Raw genomic sequence first — 20805 nt, 5'->3', positions numbered from 1 at the left:
TTTTTTTCCTTCCCAAATGAGTACTTCTAGCTACTTTGAGTGTGTGTGTATGTATATATATATATACATACATACATACACACACACACACACACACACAAACACAAGATATTTGGACAAATGGAGCTAAGATACTTGGTGTAGATACTGATTTATGAAGAGAATATCATACTTGCCATCATTATCAGGTGCCTTCCTTGTTCTAGGCCCTGCGTCAGGGGCTTACCAAACACTGTTCCTTGTGCTGCTCTGGGAGGCTGCCAGACCCTACCCTGCCAGTGACACAGAACTCTGGGTTTATTCCTGTGGTTACTGTCTCCAACAGCTTTATTGAAATTTAATTTTAAATAAAATTCACCCATTTTAGGAAGGAATTTTAATCTGTTTACGGAATGGTATGGCTAGCACCACTGTCCAATTCTAGAACATTTTTCATCACCCCAAAAGAAACCTCATGCCCATTGACAGTAGTGCCCATTCCAACCCACACCCTCTGGCAACCACTAATCCACTTTCTGTTTCTATATATTTGTCTTTTCGGAACATTTCATGTAAATGGAGTCATACAGCATGTGGTTTTGTGTGTCTGGCTTCTTTCACGGAGTTCTTAGTTTTTACTCTTTAATTTTGTTTGAGACAAAGCCCGTTTTTTTCACATTATAAAATATAAAGTTAACTAAGGGAAATAGCTCTCCATGAAGTTTTATGGAGAGAAACTTATGTTTAAATCTTGACTCCTGACCAAAGATGGCTGTCCTTGAATACTGAACATCAAGGGTAGCTGAATTTAGACAGGGGAAAAGAAACGGTCCCCAAAACATGCTCCTCTCCTTTCCTGAAGGTATAAGCAGGCAGGCCCCAGAGAGCAGACACGGATTTGAATCAAAAGGCCTGGTTTGTGTTTCCCTCTGGATATTTACACCTGGGTGCTGTTGTACAGATGAGGAAACAGAGGCTCAGAGAGCCTTGTCCAAAATCATAGGACCACCAAGTTCCAACCACGAAGAGCAAGCAGGTTCCATTGGGTGCCTCACATGCAGGAAGTTCTACCCCTACCTGAGGAGGAGTGGAGGAGAAGAATTGAAGCAGAGAGCAATCTCAAAAGGGGTTATTAGGGCCTGTGGTCTCACAGACAGCGTGGGCCTCACCTAAAAGCAGTCAGAGCCATATTTGCCAGTTTGCGACCTCAGGAGTAAAAGGAAAGAGGATAGTAGGTCTCCCCTCACACTCACCCTGGGTGCACTCACTCTCCTGCTGTCTCTAGGACACATCCCCAAAGCTATTCATCTCCTGCATCCACACACACACATCCACAGACACACACACATACCTATACACCCACTCCTGCTCCACTCACTCCCACACAAATACACTTTCTCCATACAGTCATTAGCTACCTCAAGTCTCTTGTGGAAAGGTACTTTACAGTATGTCGGAAATAAATATTATATGTATTTTACAGTTCTCTGGGTCAAATGTTTTTGGGTTTGTTTTTTCTTTTAAGCTGGACCCCAGCATTTTTGAAAGTTTGCAGAAAGAGCGAGTAGAAGCTGGAGATGTGATCTACATTGAAGCCAACAGTGGGGCTGTGAAGGTAACACCATGCCTGGTTTGCATGAGGAGGCCTAAGTGACAAGGGGAGGGTGCTTTCTTCAGGGAGTATGGGATGCGAGGAGAGGCTGGTGTCTGGTGCAATGCTGAGGGAAGGTCAGCAGTTGCCCCTTTATGTTGAATAAAGTTTGCTTTCCCTTTATCTTCATTCTTTAACCTTCTCATGATTAAAACAGACAGTCTGTTCGAAAAATACTAAAGCTTGTTTAGAGGGGGAGTACTGCGTGAGAAAGCAGAACAACTGTAGTCATTTTCAAATTGAAGTGTGCAGTGCGTTTAATCTTCCTTTTATCTCTTTGGTATTTTCTTCCCAAGATATATGCATGTGGAAGGAATGCTGCATTAGTTGGCATTCTTTTTATATCTGATTTTCAGTGTCCTGTACAGTGTTCCTCACTGTTTAATGGATGAGCATAATACTTCATATCATACGATAAATCACCTACCTACAAAAGAGTCTGAACGGCTCCCTCCGTCTCCAGTTAATCTACTGGATTTGCCCTTTATCAGGAATTGCATACAGTTAAAAGAAAGAGGGGGGAAGAGATTCTTGGAGAAAGTATCAGGTGTTTTTCAACTGGGTTTTTGGAGCCCAGTGATGAGCAGATAGCTTCCTTCTCTTGGCAGCGGGGGTGTGGGGTGTGTTTGGAGTTTGTCAAGGAGGCTGTCAGGCCCGCAGTTGGGAACTGAGGCTTTTATCTCACTTAGCACTGTGCCATTTGGAGACTTGGCAGCGAACACTCACCCGGCACTCAGGTTTCTCTTTCTGCAGAGGCAGGGCAGGTGTGATACCTACGCCACAGAATTCGACCTTGAAGCTGAAGAATATGTCCCCTTGCCAAAGGGCGATGTGCATAAGAAGAAAGAAATCATCCAGGATGTGACCTTGCATGATTTGGACGTGGCCAACGCACGGCCCCAGGTACTGCCTCGATGCCGGCATGACCTGGCACACGAGCGCTTTTGTGTGTTCACAGAAGCTTTGGGAATGAATTGTCAGAGTCTTGCTGCCCTTTCTTAGGGCAGACGGTCCTTTTCTATCTGTAATGTTCAGCAATTAACATCGACATGAGCTACTGAGGGACTCCTTTGTTCCAATTCAAATGCTCTAGTCACAGATGATTTCATGTGTATTGTTTCTTATCCCAGCCAAGCCTCTGGCCGTGAGTTAGCCAGCTTCTTCTGTGGCTTCCCTCCAAGCAGCGGGCTCAAGCCTGGGATTCTCTGGGTGTTAATGGTGTAGGGCAGGAGTGTTCTTTGAGCCCTTTGCAGGATTTCAGAAAGCCCGACAAAGCTGTGCCTTTCCCCCTGTTCTAGCAAACTCTTTAGTGTTTTAGCTTTGAGCAGGATTTGTGTCTGTTCCTCATGCTGGCAAGATGAAAACTTAACACCTTGACTAGTAAAATGTGGGAGAAGAACAGTATGACTATGTGACACCTCTGCAAAATGTGTGATTTTAAAACCCTAGTCTTCCCTGCTGGTAGTCTTTCAGTTTGATTTCCTCTTCATCCTGGAAGAGTCCTCCTCTTTACTAGCAGGGAATAGGCTTTCTTACTTGAAATTCGATCCTTGGGTGTTTTGCCCCTTCGAGCATTGGCCAAGACATTGCTGAAGAACTGTCTTGGACCAGCAGGTCCCTCTGTGTGGAACAGCTGTCCCCAAAGCAGCCTCCTGGGAGCTTTCGCCTTGGTTGGAGTGTTTGGCTGAGAGTTGGAAGTCGGGGATTGTGTCATTCCGACACTGATGAGCTTGGTCCATTAGTTGCTTTGCCTCCCTGAGTTTTCTGTGATTTAGGGCTCTTTGGCTTCGAGTTTCCTTCTCTGTGAAGAGGGCAAATAGTGCCTACCCTGTAGGATCAGATGTAGTTTCTCAGGAAACATCTGCTACATTTTACAACTAAACATTTAGTGAGCACCTCTGTGACCCAGCACCTGGCAAAACAGGATCACAAAATGCTAGGCAGGTGACAAAAGAGCACCTCTTCTTGCTGACTGCACTGGGAAGGGCTGGCAGGAGGGTGCAGCAGGTGGTGAGCCTGTTAGCAGCCTGCTGTTCTGTAGGATTGGCTTCCCCGACCAAGCAGCTCTAGACCAGGATGGGATTAATGTGACTGTGCAGTCGAGTCTGGAGACAGGAGATGCAGGAACAGAGATAAGTACGTCCTTACACTTCCCTCAACAGTCCATTCGTCCCCAAGGGAACTGGAGCATCAGCAGAGTGAAGGGCCAGATGCCCCATGAGGGTGTTTGACTTGAACTTGGATGGATAACTAGAGATTCCTGGAAAAGACACCGTGCTTCCTGGCAGGTGGACTAGAATATGCAAAAGCATTGAATCATAAAAGAACATGGGTGTTCAGAGAAGAGTACGGTCCTATGTGGCTACTCAGGGAATACAGGATCGGCAAAGGATATGGCTGAAGAAGGAGATTGGGGTAGGCCCCACAGAACTGGTACTTCCCACGAAGGGATTGTGCTCATTCTTGCAGTCCAAGGGGAACCTCTTAAAACTTCCTCCGTGTTGAGAGTTCCTCACGTTTTCCAGTGAGGGTGCCTGGGGTCTCCACACCTAGGACCCCGTGTCCAGCTGATAGTAAGAACAGTGTGATGGGGGTGGTGGTAGTGAGACTTTTGCAGCTGCCTTAGAAAGTTGGACTGACTCTGGGAATCTTTTGTTTTGCAGGGAGGGCAAGACATCCTGTCCATGATGGGCCAGTTAATGAAGCCAAAGAAGACAGAAATCACAGGTAAGAGAAATAGGCCTGTGAGCAAGAACCAGAACCCTAGAGCCCTGGATTCTGATGTACTGTGTGAGGCTTTTTTTTTTTTTTTTTTAAGATTTTATTTATTCATGAGAGACACACACAGAGAGAGAGGAGGGGCAGAGACACAGGCAGGCCTCATGCTGGGAACCTGATGTGGGACCCGATCCCGGGTCTCCAGGATCACACCTGGGCTGAAGGCAGTGCTAAACTGTTGAGCCACCCAGGCTGCCGTGTGTGAGGCTTTTTGAGTGAATCCCCAGACCTGAGGAAATGCCTTAGGACAGGTTCGTTCTCCTTTTCAGAGCCTGGCTTTATCCTGGCAGTCGGTGGCTGTTTTAGACAGCTGTAAATAAAGCATACTGTGTGCTTCCAGCCCAGAGTGCTAGTGCATCCTCTTGAATGCATTCAGTATCCTTGCACTCATCTTTGAAGATGGAGGCTGCCAAAACCTCTGGTCCTTTCGAGGTCCAAGAAACATGGATGGTATTGCCCTAGCTGTGCAGGAGAACTCCCGCCAGACTGCTCCTGAGCACAGCAAATTCCACCACCTTGGTACTTGGCCTTCTTGCCCTACAGCCGCAAAGCAGCTCCCAGCCTGCCTGGCTCAGCTTCCTGGGCATGTCCCAGAGCTTGGCAGGAATGTCGCTGTTCCCTTGTGGACCTTTAGTTTACCCTGCTTCTCTTCCCAACTGGTACATCCCTCTTTTTTTCTAAGTATTACCTATAATTCTGTCACCTTAAAATGTTAAACATTAAAGCCTCTGTTTTTTGTTTCATGTTAGCCAGTGGAGTGATCTGAGACCTGTCTAGTAGAGTCTCCAAGAGCAGTTTCTGTGTTTTCACAGTTTTAACCATGAGTTCTCTTTTGACCATCCCTGCCTCGTGAGTTTAGTGGACAATGCAGCATCAGATCTTCGTGTTCTGTGTTTGCGAGCAGCTCCCCCCTGATGCTAATCAGGAGCTGGTTTGGAAAATGAGAACTGTGACCTTAGATGGTCTTATGTAACTCTTGTGAGACCCGTCCCTCTAGAACTCTGAGGTTGGACCTTTCCTCAGAACCTGCATTCCTCACAGTTTTCCTTCCAGAGAAGATTCTGCACACACCCTGTTCTTCATCTAGGCACTTGATTGAAAGTTAATTAACCTAAGCTTTGTCACATAGGGCCAAAAGAAAGGGTCACTTAGCGCAGAACAGGAAAATTTGCATATGAAAACTCATTTCACACAGGGCTCCTCAACTTCTGTGTCTCTGCGATGTCACAGGGCACTAAATGGGTTGGTGTGAGTAATAAGGCAGCTGGGGAGTGTGCCCTTGTGAAGACATGCAAAACTATAAAAGCCACTTACAAACTTAACATATCAGCAGGGGAAGCTACCGGTTGTGTGACTTCTATGTGGTGATTATATTCCTATTTCCGGATGATAACACTGAAGTGGGGACATAACCTGCCTGGGTCGTATAGTTAGCAGTACAAGTGGGCTCCACACTTGAGTTAGGATCATATTCGGTTGGGGGAGAGAAGAAAAGGGGACCACTTCCCCACCTGACTATACTTGTCTCCTCTCACTATCTCCTAGACAAACTTCGAGGGGAGATTAACAAGGTGGTGAATAAGTACATTGATCAAGGCATTGCTGAGCTGGTTCCAGGTGTACTCTTTGTTGATGAGGTCCACATGCTGGACATAGAGTGCTTCACCTACCTGCACCGGGCCCTGGAATCTTCCATCGCCCCCATCGTCATCTTTGCATCCAACCGAGGCAACTGTGTCATCAGGTAGGGTGGCTCTTTGCCAGCCTTAAGGCCTTTCCACCTTCCATCTGGGTTCATGTTTTCCTCTGGGATCACTTTTTTTTTTTTTAAATTTTTATTTATTTATGATAGTCACATACAGAGAGAGAGAGAGAGGCAGAGACACAGGCAGAGGGAGAAGCAGGTTCCATGCACCGGGAGCCCGACGTGGGATTCGATCGCGGGTCTCCAGGATCGCGCCCTGGGCCAAAGGCAGGCGCCAAACCGCTGCACCACCCAGGGATCCCGCCTCTGGGATCACTTTAAACCCATAATGTAATAAGTCAAGATGGAGATGAAGGGAGATCATGTTCATTTTGAGAGAAACCTGCCAAAGTAGCTTGTCTTCACAGGTAGATAGTTCATGCATCAGCCTCATTCCATCATGGCACCAGAGGCAACAGCAACCACATTACGGAATCTGAGGGCCTCCCATGTGGGCTCTAGGGTTACAGTGCGGTGTGATTTGGTCATTCAGTTGGGAGAGGGCAAATGTAAGGGCAGATAGGCTGGCCTTGGGCGACCTTACATAGGTTAATTTCTATCCTCATGCTAGCTTTGGGCAGTAAATAATCTTGGCTTCATGTTTTAGATGAAGAAACATAATGGGGATCCCTGGGTGGCGCGGCGGTTTAGCGCCTGCCTTTGGCCCAGGGCGCGATCCTGGAGACCCGGGATCGAATCCCAAATCGGGCTCCCGGTGCATGGAGCCTGCTTCTACCTCTGCCTATGTCTCTGCCTCTCTCTCTCTCTCTCTCTCTGTGACTATCATAAATAAAAATAAAAATTAAAAAAAAAAAAAAAAAGAAACAGAATGGCAGAATAACTTGTCCTTCGTTATAAAGACAGGATGAGAACCCAGATCTTTCTGATAATAAAATCAATGACAAAACCAGTACTTTCTTTCTATCCCAGACCTTTTTGGAGCCACACTGGTGCCTGCCTCCGTAGGCCTGCCTTTGGGAAAGGTAGAGGCTGAGGCCTGGGAGGCACATGCCTGTGTGATGCTCTCATCCTGCAAGGATGGGCCCAGGGCTGGGTTAGGGGACTTTCTTGAGGTTCTTTTTCTCCTGAGTACTCTGCAAACTTCTGAGCCCCAGATAATACACCGTCTTCCCAGCTCTCTTATGGGCCCTGTACTTGGTAGTTTTCTGGTTCTTTTGGTTTTCTGTGTTCCTGTTTGAATGTTGGGGCCTGGTCCCAGCATGGCTGGGCATGAAGTGGGGTGGTGAGGAGCCCTTTTCAAGCCTGCCGGAGAGTAGTGCAGGTAAACAGCGCTGGAGGCTGTGTGCTCCTGGCAGCAAGGGGTGGTAGGAATCTGGAAAATGACCCTAAGGCCCATGAGTATCAGCATAGAGCTGGAGCCAAACCAATTTGGGAACCCAAATTGATGATTCACCTAGGCTTGCATCTGAATGATGGCAGGTAATATCCAGGAGTTTAGCTGGTTCTTGACGGAGCTTTGTCTCCATTGAGATTGTTTAGAAGCAGTGCTGCTGGTGCTGGGACAGCTCCCCTCTCAGGTGATCGTGCTGGCTCAGAATTAGGATTTGCTTGCATGATTCAAGTTCATGTGGCAGCGGCTTGTAGTCGATCTTTGAAACCCTGTGATGGTGTCTTGACAGGTCATCAACACAGGTCTTTTCTGCATTTTTGGGGAAAAAGCAGCTTGTTTCAGGGCCAGGTCAGCCGTTGGTGAGAGGATCTGGCTACCTGGGCAGCATCTGGAAACCAGGCATGTGGCCTGGTGCCTGGTGAGCCTGGCATCCCTAATGCACAGACCCTGTAGGGTTTACTGGACTTAGGCTTGGTTTGGTCAGGCTTGGTTTCCATCTGAAAGTTGGTGAAAGGCTCAGCCTAGACTGCTGGCGCCCCCTGCTGGGAAGCCATGCTAACAGTCTCCTCTCCCTCACAGCAGATAATCCAGCCTGGCTCCCAGTGGAGCCTGGCAGCTTCTGACAGGAGCTGAATCTCTTAGGACTCAGAGTACTTCTCTCAGACCCATCCCACCTAGGAAAAAAGTACAAGATTGGCCCCATCTCCCTCCCCAGACTGATTTCATCGGGCTGCTAGAGGCTGTGGCTGCCCGCTGCTGCCAGCCTGCAATCACCCAAGTGGGAAGAAGATGCTTGGAATGTGACGCTTTCTGCAGTTCTGCTGAAGCAGCCAAAATTGAGACATTTGCTCTAGAAGAGGTTTTTGGGACTAAGCCCTAGTAGGAATTTTGTTGTAGTAGTGAGGTTATACTGCTCAGAAGTCAGGCTGGGATTTGAATCTGGGGTGTTGGATTTAAGAGGCCATGCTCCCAACAAGTTTTGGTTTAGATGTGAAATGATGAAATTTCTGGAACATTGGCACAGTTTTGGCAATATCTGTCTTGCTTCCCAGCCGACTTTACTCCTGGAGGGAGCTGTTGAGCTTCCTCTGACCTCCAGAGCTTGAAAGGAGAGAGAAGAAGAGGGAGTTTGCAGTAACTGAGTACTCTACATACTTCACCCCATGTAATCTCAAGCACCCTGACAATTCTGTGGGCAGGTGACATTATTTCCAGATTAACACAGAGGTGATGTGAGTAGGCCACCAGCCTGAGGGTTGGCTGACTCTAGAGCTCCTGCCACCCCTGTTCTCCTGAACTGTTTCTGGTCAGTGTACAGGGAGGAAGGTGTCTGAGCTGGTGTAGGGAGCTGCTACCACTGTCAGTGAGTGGCTGTGAAAGTGCACACTGCCCCCTTGTGCACAGGGGAGCAGGAACCATTCCTGCAGGAGCCCCTTGAGGCCTTGGGCTCCTCCTCCTGGGAGGAGAGAACACCGCTGGGCACTATGGGAGGTGCAGCTACACTGGCTCTGCCCTCCCTTACCACCCTGAGAAGCCCCTTCTGTGCCAGGACCCTCAGCCAATAGAGGAGAGCCTGGCCTTGATCCCAGCTCGCCAAACTTGGGAGGTCTTCTTTTCCTGTGGGGAATAGCCCCCTGGGATTAAGGAGTCTTTGTAGGAGAGTCCCTCTCCACAAGTCACTTTGTTGTACCAAAGAGCAAGACTTAAACAGTGTGTCCTCCATTCAGTGTATTCCTATGGCAGAAGATGGTACATTTTAAGGAAACAGCTTTATAGAGCTAGAATTCACATACAGTTCCCCATCTAAAGTGTACAATTTAGTGGTTTTTAGTATGGTCACAAAGTTGTGCAACCATCACCACTGTCCATTCTAGAACATTTTCATCAATCCAGAAATAAATCCTATACCTGTCAATAGTTGTTACTCTGCCATGCCTCACTCCCCAACTGTTTTCCCCCCTTCCTCCTCCCTACAGCCCCTAGCAACCACTGGTCTACCTTCTCTATGCATTTGCCTTCTCTGGACAGTTCATAGATATGGCACCACACACCTGTGGTCTCCTGTGCCTGGCTTCTTTCACGGAGCATCATGTTTTCAGGGTCCATCCATGTCGTAAACCTGCGTCACTGTTTATTGGTTTTTAAGGCTGAATAGTATTCCAGAATGTGGAATATTTAACAGGACATTTACCCATTCATTAGTTGATGGACTTTGGGTTGTCAGATTGTTATTACTCTGTGACTGTTATAAATAAGGCTGCAATGAACATTTGTGTACAACTTTTTTTTTTTTTAAGATTTTATTCATTTATTCATGAGAGGCACACAGAGAGAGAGCGAGAGAGAGGCAGAGACACAGGCAGAGGGAGAAGCAGGCTCCACGCAGGGAGCCCGACACGGGACTCGATCCCAGGTCTCCAGGATCACACCCAGGGCCGAAGGCAGCGCTAAACCGCCGAGCCACTGGGGCTGCCCTGTGTACAACTTTTTATGTAGACTTTGGTTTTTATTTCTCTTGGGGACATACCTATCAGTGGATTTGGTGGGTCAGATGGGAACTCTTTTTAACCTTTCAAGGACCTGCCAAACTGCTTTCCACAGTGACTACACCATTTTCACCAGCAGTGTCTGAGGAGTCCTTATCCTCGATGACACTTGTTCCTGTCTGTCTTTTATAGGTAGCTCACTGTGGTTTTGATTTGCATTTGGCTACTGAATTTGAGCATCCTTTCATGGTTTATCAGCCATTTGTTCATCTACTTGGGAGAATTTTCTGTTACTGTCATTTGCCAATTTTTCTTTAAATATTTTATTTATTTATTCATGAGAGAGACAGAGAGAGGCAGAGACACAGGCAGAGGGAGAAGCAGGCTCCATGAAGGGAGCCCGATCTGGGGCTTCATCCTAGGACTCTATGATCATGCCCTGAGCCAAAGGCAGACGCTCAACCACTGAGCCACCCAGGCATCCCTCATTTGCCAATTTTTAAAAAAAATTCAGGTTGTCTTTTAGTGAGTTATAAGAATTCCTTATATATTCTCGATACTAGATCCTTACCAGTTGTATGATTTGCAAATATTTCCTTCCATCCTGTTGGTGGTTTTTTCAGTTTCTTGAGAGTATCTTTAAGTTTTGATACAGTCCAGTTTCCTGTTATTTCTTTGGTTGTGTGTGTTTTTGGTCTCATAGCTGAGATACCATGACTAATTTAAGGCACAAAGATTTATACCTGTGAGCTCTTCTAAGCGTTCTGTAGTCTCTTTTAGCTCTTATACTAAGGTTTATGATCATTTGTGGTTAATTTTGTATATAGTATAGGGGCGCTGGGTGGCTCAGTTGGTTAAGTGTCTGCCTTTGGCTCAGGTCATGATCTCTGGGTCCTCGGATCAAGTCCCACATCGGATGCTGCTCAACAGGGAGTCTGCTTTTCCCTCTCCCTCTGTGCTCACCTGTGATCACTCACTCTCTCCCTCCTTCTACTCCTCCCTCCTCTCTCTCAAATAAATAAAATCTTAAAAAAAAAATTGGTTTGTATATAGTATAAGGAAGAAGTATGTCTAGCTTCACTCTTTTACATGTGGATGTCCAGCTGTCCCAGGACCGTTTGTTTTTCATCGACTGTTGGGTTTTCATTGGGCAACCTCATCAAAAAAGCAAATGGATTTCTTAGTACTCTTGGTCTTGTGTCCACAGAGCCAGGGGGCAGTACATTTAGGGGAGTTACCCTTCATATTACCCAGAGAGGTGTTATCCACTACGCTTCCTGTCATCAGAAAAGCTTTATCTGTGTCCCTCCAGTCACGGGTTATGTAAAGAAGCAGTCAGGCAATGATTCTCAGCCGGGGACATTTATACTTGTTATGACTTTGGGTGCTACTGGCATTTAATGGGTAGAGGCCAGAGATGCTACTGAACATCCTACATGCACAGGAAAATCCCCTCCAAAAAACTTGGTCCATAATGTCAAAGTGTCTCAGTGGAGGAACCCTGAGTTGTAAGATGGAAGCATTCGCAAATGAGTCAACCATTTGCACTTGTAAGTGTAGCTGTATGATAAATTTCAAGAAGTGCAATGACTATGTTCTTGCAGATAGACCATATTGGATCCCCATATTGGATAGAATTAGGCCTATGGCATCATAGCCCAAAACTGTATATCTGGAAGAGGCACAGCATTAACACAGTTTGAACAATTGTCATAATGGCCTAATGGTGAAATCAATATTGGGCTGACACCAGAGCCAGAAAGAAGTCTCTGGGTACAAGAATAAACCTGCAATTTTAGCCAAAATGTAATTATTAGTTTATTATTAGCAATTTTATAATCTAATATGATAGTTACGGCGGCCTTGTCAAATAGTGATTGCTCTGAACAGAGAGCTCCTTCTGGACTCATCACCCACAAGGAGCACTGCTAAGTAGGGCTTCCCTTCCCTGGCTCATTTCACAAGCCATGTGACAGACCCTTTTGTGGGACTCTTGCAGAGTAGAATCCCAGAAACCATTTACTAGCATGTTTTCTAAAAGAAACTTTGTACCTGAGATTCATAGCTTAGACATATGTTTTGGCTTTAATTCCTAAAAAAATGCTTAACAACCTTTGAGCAGACTTTTTTGTTTAAATTTTTAGTTTTGTAGATTCAAAACTATAAGAATTTTTTTCTTTTTTCCTTTTTTTTTTTGCATTAAAAAAGGAAACATCAAATTCAATTAAAAGAAAAAAATCAGAAATTATCTAGAAAAAAAAAATAATAGAGCAGATGGCCTGAAAAGAGTTCTTTGTTTTTTGGTGAGCACCTTTATTGGAAAGGTTGGAGAAAAACAAAAATGCCCTTTAGCTTAAGAATTTGTAGGTTATCTGCAAATCAGCTCCTTTCAGGAGTGCAAGAATCCTTGGTTCTTAATATCAGAACATACACAGGTTTCTCATCTGAGTGTCTTCTATGTGTAAGGAGGCGATCATACAGAAACTCTCCTGAGTTACATACACAATAAATTCTTCGTTTCAGCCACCTCTCCATGGAGGGGCAACTAGTACAACACCATCTCCCTGGACAAAGGGCTTTGTAATATTCCGTTTTGTTGATTTACATGTCTCTTTGCATGTGTCCTTGTTAATTTCTATAATGGTCACAGTCTCTCCCACATCTCCTAATAGCATATTTCAGTGTTGCTCATAAGCATGTAATCTGCCTCAAAGCTCTGTCATTTCTCATCTTCACATTAAGTTCACACATCCAGGCTGAGCCTGCAGGGACCTGGTGGCTCTTCTGCAGTGTTGAAGTTTGATTAGGGAGTGCTTCGTTTTTCTTCTAACATTTTACGTCTGAATCGAAGATAATTTACCATGAGTGTTACAGAGTTTGGGATATTTTAACATGGCAATGTTAAGATCTTTTAAAGAATTCCCAAGAGAGGGGCGCCTGAGTGGCTCAGTTGGTTAAGCATCTGCCTTCGGCTCAGGTCATGATCTCAGGGTCCTGGGATGGAGCGCCACATCGGGCTCCCTGCTCAGCGGGGAGGCTGCTTCTCCTCCTCCCAGCTCATGTTCTCTCTTGCTATCTGTCTCTCTCTCCCAAATAAATGAATAAAATCTAAAAAAAAGAATTTCCAAGAGAAATTTATACTTCAACTGACTGGATAGGATTTTAACAGCTAGATTTCTTTACTGAAGCTGTATTTCTTGAATGCTCACTTATAATTGAAACTGAATATTCTGATAATATTAACAACTAAATCCAAATGACCTGCCTTATTTGCTGTTCTATTGATAAGTTAGGGCCCTAGGCTCTGCAGTCTGGCCTAAGTGTGGGAATGTCAGAGACAGTGCTGATGTGGATCTGCTGCTATGACTTCTGGACTCTGGAGCAGGAGCCCAGAGCACATTGGGCTTCCAGACACTGTGTGGAAGCCGACCTCGTGTGCTACGAGGTTTGCTCGGCGCACATCCTGTGGGACAGCTGGTGTCTTGTTGGCCTCATGGATTGACAGGGCTCCTCTCTGGGGCCACTCTTCGCGTATGGTTTAGCTATGGATTTGAGAGAAACGGAGACACAAAGGACACGATTAATTCCCAAAAGAAAGAAAATGATTAATGGATATAAGGGAAACATTCAAATGATTCATTAGTAATCAAGGAAATGTGAATTCAGAGTGTCACCCTTTCTTTTTCTAAACCATTAAAGCAGCAAAATATTTAAGAATTAGAATACCCTGTGCTGGTTACAATGCAGTGAGATCAGATCACTCATGTAGCTTGTAAATTAGTTCACTCATTCATTTATTCAAATAGATATTCCAGATTGTGTCAGGCACTCTGAAATTTGCTGAAGAAATGTTCATGCCATGAAATTGCTTATGAAACATCATTAATAATAGCAACAATTGGAAACTACCTAAATGTCCAACAGTTTTGTTAAGGAAAATACTTGATGAGTTATTATTATTTTTAAGGTATTTAATTATGTATGTATGAATGAATGATAGTGAGTGAGAGAGCACATGCATGAGCTGGGGGGTGGGGAAGGGCAAAGGGAGAAACAGACTTCCCGCTGCGCAGGGAGCCTGACACAGGGCTCTATCCCAGGACCCCAAGATAATGACCCAAGTCAAAGGCAAATGCTGTACCAACTGAGCCACCCAGGTGCCCCCTTGATGGATTATTAAGACTGAAAAAACATGGACAAAAGCAAGAAATCTACACACTTAGTGTGACTTAGAAAGCCATCTTTATGAAAATTTGGTAAATATCTATATGAATTTTTTTTTAAAAGATTTATTTATTCAGAGACTGATAGAGGCAGAGACACAGGCAGAGGGGGAGAAGCAGGCTCCATGCCGGAAGCCTGACGCGGGACTCGATCCTGGGTCCCCAGGATCACACCCTGGGCTGCAGGCGGCACTAAACTGCTGCGCCACCGGGGCTGCCCTATGTGAATATTTTTAATAGGATTTTAGGTGTTTTTTTTTTTCCTCTTTCCCAAAATTTCCTCTTATATTGATATTTGCTAAAACAATGAAGTTGTTTTTTATACCACCTGAATGTTAGTTTGTTTACTTTGTGGTCATGGCTTAACTCAGGATGTGAATTGGCTGCTTTGTCATTGTGAGTACCTCAGCTATGTTTCCAGTGTCTAGTTTCTGATCTCAGAGAGGCCTGGGTGATGTGATCATTTGGACCCTTGCAGAGGTACTGAGGACATCACTTCTCCTCATGGCATTCCTCTTGACCTTCTGGACCGTGTGATGATCATCCGGACCATGCTGTACACCCCACAGGAAATGAAACAGGTGAGTCTCTCTTCCCTCACCCTTCCCTCTTCTCCCCTCATTTGTTCCCAGCATTCCCTGGTGCTGTGCCAGTATCTACAGCACAGGCCTGGCTCCCACCACATCCCAGCACTTCACCTGCTGGCCTTGGGCAAGTCACAGTCCTCCAGACCTTCAGTCTCCCCATCTGAAAGACGGGTGGGCTGATGAGACATTGCCTGAGGTGTTTCCAAACCTTAGCTGCTTGTGGTCTTGGCTGTTGTCTCCACTACTATATCCATTCTTTAAATTTTAGGAAAGGCATAGTGAAAAAATCAACTTGAGGACAGCCATCATGGAGGGCACCCATGATGTAGGACAGAGCCAGTAAAATAGGATTTAGTGGTAGCTCTTGCTGTCCAGGCCAGGCCCTGTCTGAGGCCTCTTCTGAGTAGGTGAAGCCAAGTGCTCTGTCCCACCAGAACCCATAGCAGGCTGGCTCCAACAGGGCACAAAAGCTGGAGGGGAGCGAGGGCCTACCTGCTGTGACCAGTGTGACTAGTGGTAGGTTTTCTGGGGACTGTGGAGGCCATAGAAATGATGGTGAAGCAGGGTCATACAGCTTAGAGGGGCACCGGGAAGTGGAGGTCCTAAAACCAGCCTGTAAGAGGCTGAAGGAGGTGTATCTGACACAGAGTATATGCTCAAATTCCATGCAAGCTGAATTTGCATTAAGCTTGAGGTGGGAGATGACACGAGTGTCTGAGGTCAGGCCTTACCCCAAGGGGCCCTGTCCCAGGTCTCCCTATGGGACTGTCTTTTGCTTGATCTGGAGTTGAAACACCACATGCGCAGGCACTTTACACTTAGAATTTCTAGTCCTCTTACTGGTACTGCCAGCTAGTCCTTGAACATCCCTCTTCCTGTGGATGGCTCAGTCCCTGAGTGGCAAGTCCAGGATGCAGAACCAGACAGTGATAGGTTATGCCGTAGGTAGGTGTCCCACTGAGCAGCACTGCTGTGCTCCTGCCCTGCCCACCCTTGCCCCAGAGGGTCTTGCTGCCAACTTAGATCTCTCACTGTGGGTCTGGGTGGCTACGGGGCAGGTGGACCAGGGGCGCACTGATGTGTCGACAGGCTGTGCCTTGACCCTCTCCTCTCACATACTGCAGGTCTTCTTTATTGGATGTCATGCTAAAACCATGGGCGTGCTTAGCCAGCATAATTCCATTTGATCCCCAGTACCTGTGAGGTGGGAGAGCTATTATCACTGTATTCTTAAAGATGAGGATGAGGAGACCCAGGCCCACTTATCTGCCCAAGTTCATAAAGCCAGTAGGTGACAGGACTGACAAACTGGAGTCCAGGCTGCCTGGTCTAGAAGCCCATGTTCTTAATCACTGGGGCCACCAGCTCCCACTTGCTAGAAGTAGCTCAGTTAGAGGTGGATTCCCAGTGGCAGTTTGTTAGCAGGGCTTTCTTTTGGGAGCTCAGAGGGCCTGTCCAGGGCACTCCCTGGCAGTCCCACTGCTCCCCGTGGCCCCCTAGCCCGACCCTGCTGCTGTTTATTCTTGACCAGCACTCGCCAGTACTGTGGTGATGCAGGGAGCTGGAGACCAACAGAACACCAGAGTGGTGACAGTACAGGGTGGCCGTGGCACATTGTTTAGGACACAGTGTCCATGGCCGGAGCCTTGTCACCAGATCATGGTCTCCGGCTCCTAGATGAATGCTAGGTTGAAGCCAAGGCATTCACTGAACAGAAGCATAGGCAGAAGCAAAGGAGAGGTTGGTCACATCCCCATCCTTACCGTGGAGGGCAGCCTCATGGTGCTTCATGGCCTAGTGACTTGAGCTATTGGCGTACCTGTGTGGTCCTTGGCTGCCTTCGTCCTCCGGAAGGTCCGCTCTCTCTTTTCCAGGTTGTTTTGAGGACTAAGTGACTAACAGGAGAGAGGGGACTAGGCTGGCCATCCTTTGTCCCAGCGCAGCTATTATTACTGCTACTAATTACTTATAGGTGCTCACTGTCACCTGCTGGGAGCCTTACAGCAGCTCCCAGTAACCGGGCTTTGAGGCTCCCGAACGACGAGGGTCCTGTGGTCACAGAGATAAGCTGCTGAGCTGGGACCCTACTCAGAGCCAGTTCACTTTGGTTGCCTCCAGTTCACCTTTGTTGCCTCACCTTTGTTGAGCGCTCGGTCTGAGCTCTCCTGGACTGTTCTGCAGTATGCCTCTGGCTCCTGGGCTGGTTCCCATCTTTGCTCAATCAGGAGGGCCTCTTTTCAGGCTTTCTCTTGTGTGAGCAGAGGTCAGACCAGCTGCCAGGATGAGCATTGCTTTGTTCTGGTGGGTTCAAGGGATAACCTCAGCATTTTTACTGGAGCCTGAGGTAGATTTTTTAAAAAACAAAGTAAATGTAACTTGTGTACTCTGCCATCAGTGCCGACACCCTCATAAACTATCCTTGCAGGTTATTAAATGATTAAAGATCTAATTTATGAACTGTCCGTTTCTGAGCAGTCTGAAACTGGAGCTCTTGGGATTGCTCTGACCTCGAGAGAGAGAGAGAGAGAGAGAGAGAGAGAGAGAGCGTGGAGTGGCCCTGACATTCCTGAAGCCCAACTTTCAAATGCTGTGCAACTCGCTGAAGGCCAGTTGCTCTGGGCTAAAGCTCTCCCTTGACCAGGCTCCCAGATTTAGTATTTGCATCTCAGAGTTTCGGATGGCCCCTGGAGGACATTTTTCTTGGCAGGAGCTGGAGGTTTCTTTAATTCCAGCTGTCAGTGAAAAGCCCTTTTCTGTTGGAGCACAAACCTACCTGGCTCTGGCTGTTGTGGTCAGAGAGGAGTCCTGTGATTGGAGCCAGGAGCAGGGATCTCTCTCCCAGCTCCTTTTTGTGCCATCCTTATGCCTATCCAGTAACTTCTCTCTTCTTGGCTACATTTAGCTTTCAACCGTAGATGGTGGAACTCCTCATGCACAAGCTAAGAGTCTTGACAGAGGTCGTACCCGCAGCCCACTGGCTGAACAGAAAAGTTCTATGAATTACTTGAGCAAGTTGCCAACATTTAGAAATTGGGGACATTTCACACAGAAGTCTTAAGTTCTGAGTCTCTTTTGACCAAATGAAATTTCCCTGCGGACATCTGCCCTCTGCCCTGGTGGCACCAGTGGCCTGCGGCAGAGGGTCCAACTGCCCTGGCTCATGTGACCTCATCTATCTTGGTCCCTGCCCTGGTCCAGTTCTGCGAATCCTGGCTTTCCTCTGGAGCAGGACGTTCCCATTCACAGCAGCTGATATGCCAAGTGCCCTTGCCAGAGTTCCAGACACTGAGCTGCCTGCCCCCACAGGTGTCTGCCTGAGAGCCGCAGGGCTAGTGCAAAGAGTCCGGCTCCTAAGCCTCTGGTCCCTGTCTTCCCCTTACAAGGCTTTTGCTAGGGGCTCAGTCTTTCCCGTTTCCTATGCCTCTACCTCGGGTGTTTTTACGGCTTTAATTTAAACAAGGGCTTCATGATATCTTGTTTACGAAGCTGCCAAAGTGAAAAATTCCTGTATTATATGAGGCTCGAAGTCCTCGAGTTATCTCGGCTCCCCAACACACAACATCATTATCCCAGCTGCCCCTTATCACTCAGTGCTGGTGCGCCTGCAGGATCCCGGTGCCACTTGTGTTATAGCAGCTCCGCCGCCAGCTTGCCTCCCCTCCAACTTCACCAGGATCTTCAAACTGCAACAAGCATCAGCTTCTTCATGATAGATTAGATATCTCCGAGTGATGTTATGAGGGCTGGTAAATCTTTAAAAGTAACTTTTTTGATTTATTTAACCTTCGTATTTATCAAGCAAATAAAAGATGTCTCTTCCCTGAGTGCTTGTAGGTGGTGGTGCCATGCTGGGGAGGAAGGTTAGAGCCCTTGAGGGAGCCCGTGGCAGGTTTCTGAGGGGCCTGTGTTCTCTAGATCTAGGGACTGCATTAGGGAGGCTGAGGAGGCAGGCACTGAGCCACCCTGGCACATGCTTTGAGGGGTACCAGCCACCTTCTAGTCACTGTGAACTCTGGCTGTAAGCTATTCACACAGAATGTCGTGTGGCTAGTGCCCGGATGTGTGCAAGGCCAGCAGTCCTGGGCGGAGGCCAGCTCTCTGCCCTTCCAGCCTGGATTTGGGCCTCTTTGGCACCGATGATGCAGGACAAGACACATGGGACAAAGTTGTTTTTAAAGCACATGTTAAAGGGGACACTTGGTTGGTCACTGTTGATCATGGTCTTTTTCCTCCAAAAGATCATTAAAATCCGAGCCCAGACAGAAGGAATCAACATCAGTGAGGAGGCACTGAACCACCTGGGGGAGATTGGTACCAAGACGACTCTGAGGTGAGCACATCTGCCTAGAGCTGCTCCCCACCTGCTGGTGCCTGCCCAGCAGCCCTCTGGGGCCACCGTCAGGCCCATTCTGGGGCATAAAGGCAGGTCCCTCTCATAAGGCACAGGACCACGTCTGCTCTCACTGCTTTGACGGAGGTTGTCCTAGGCACTGTGATTTAGAATGCAGAATATTTAGGTGATGGTGCTTATAGAGCTAGAGTGACAGGTTAGGTCCCCTGTCCCGGAGCAGATGGTCCCCTGTGTGGAGAGCTTACCAGCCTCTGTGGTGGAGGAGATGGACAATCCGGAGATCAGGGTCGAAAGCAGATGGCTCACTGGCCAGGGGCTCTTCATGGTGCGGAGGGTGGGAATGGGTTTAGGGGAGGGGGAAGGAGGAATGTGGACACAGATTGCTCTCCTGACTCTTCACCAGTGGCCCAAAGCCAACTGCTTATGCAGACGATGCCCCTCTCAGTGTCCTGACTGATCTCATAGCCCCTAACCAGTCCCTAGTTCCCTGTTTTCCTTTGAGTCTATTCCTTGCTCCAGGTTGAAGCAGAATTGCAAGCTGTTTTATTTGGGGGAACAGGGCTTTAAAAACTCCTCTGAGTTTCATGCCTTTGCAGGGAGAAGGTGCCTTTTTTGACTGTGTGTTCATCTGCCTGCCATGTTCACTTGGCTTGCACCTGTGTGTACCACAGTTTGTGTCCCCCCACCCCCTTTTTAAATATTTTACTTAATATCTAAGGGGGCTCCACATTGGGTATGGAACCTAATATAGGGCTTGAACTCATGCCTCTGAGATCAAAACCTGAGCTGAGATCGAGTTGGATGTTTAACTGATTGAGTCACTCGGGTGCCCCAGAAAGATTTTTTTGTTAAGTAACCTCTACCCCCTATACGGGGCTCAAACAGCCCCAAGATCAAGAGTTGCATGCTCTACCGACTAAGCCAGCCAGACGCCCCTGTGGCCTCTTTCACGTAGCAGTGCAGTTACAGCCTGTCAGAGAACTTGTACACTGACTGAGATTTGGGGCTATGATGTGTCATGCTGGTGACCTGTGGCCCTCCTGATGGGGTCGCGACAACAGGTCTTGCTGGTGTGGCAAGGGGGCTTCCCCTGCGTCCCATCTCACTCCTGCCCTGGCCGCTGTCACTCCAGGTACTCCGTGCAGCTCCTCACCCCCGCCAACTTGCTGGCTAAGATCAATGGGAAGGACAGCATCGAGAAAGAGCACGTCGAGGAGATCAGTGAGCTCTTCTACGATGCCAAGTCCTCGGCCAAGATCCTGGCTGACCAGCAGGATAAGTACATGAAGTGAGACGGCCAAGGTTCCCTTCGAGAGACACCTGGAGGGCTTGGCTGGGTGTAGCCTGTGGGCCGGGGGGGGGGGGGGGGGGGGGGCTCGCACTGCGCTCAGCTCTGTCCCCCTTCGGCCGTGGCTGGCGGCACCACCAGTTCAGTGGGGAAAGGGTCTTTTTAAATTATCGTAACTTCTGCAGTGGCTTTGAAGGAACCCTGCCTCACCTGGCGTGTTTTCTAATAAAATCTTGTAGGTTATTTTGATTACCTGTTTCTCTTAATTTTTTAAAAATAAACTTTGTATTTTAGAACAGATATAGATTTCTAGGATTGTTGCGAAGACCGTACAGGGAGGCCCCGCTTTGCCTGGTTAACGTCCTAC

The 20805-nt window shown here is 47.4% G+C and overlaps 1 protein-coding gene across 1 annotated transcript in view; it reads left to right on the top strand.

The window, feature by feature from the left end:
- Positions 1-20687, top strand: part of RUVBL1 (RuvB like AAA ATPase 1) — a 41843-nt gene extending 21156 nt beyond the window's left edge. Inside the window, exons 5-11 of the mRNA XM_025448135.3 lie at positions 1505-1594; positions 2384-2533; positions 4294-4357; positions 5954-6152; positions 14691-14793; positions 19038-19129; positions 20283-20687. Coding sequence (XP_025303920.1) covers positions 1505-1594; positions 2384-2533; positions 4294-4357; positions 5954-6152; positions 14691-14793; positions 19038-19129; positions 20283-20442 — 858 coding nt within the window. The 3' untranslated portion in view covers positions 20443-20687. The remainder of the gene's footprint in view (positions 1-1504; positions 1595-2383; positions 2534-4293; positions 4358-5953; positions 6153-14690; positions 14794-19037; positions 19130-20282) is intronic.
- The last annotated feature ends 118 nt before the right edge of the window (positions 20688-20805 follow it).

The sequence above is a fragment of the Canis lupus genome, chromosome 20 (genome assembly GCF_003254725.2).
Source record: "Canis lupus dingo isolate Sandy chromosome 20, ASM325472v2, whole genome shotgun sequence".
NCBI classification, from domain to species: domain Eukaryota; kingdom Metazoa; phylum Chordata; class Mammalia; order Carnivora; family Canidae; genus Canis; species Canis lupus.
The sequence above is the reverse complement of the archived record's forward strand: the minus strand, read 5'-3'. Positions and strand labels throughout refer to the sequence as shown.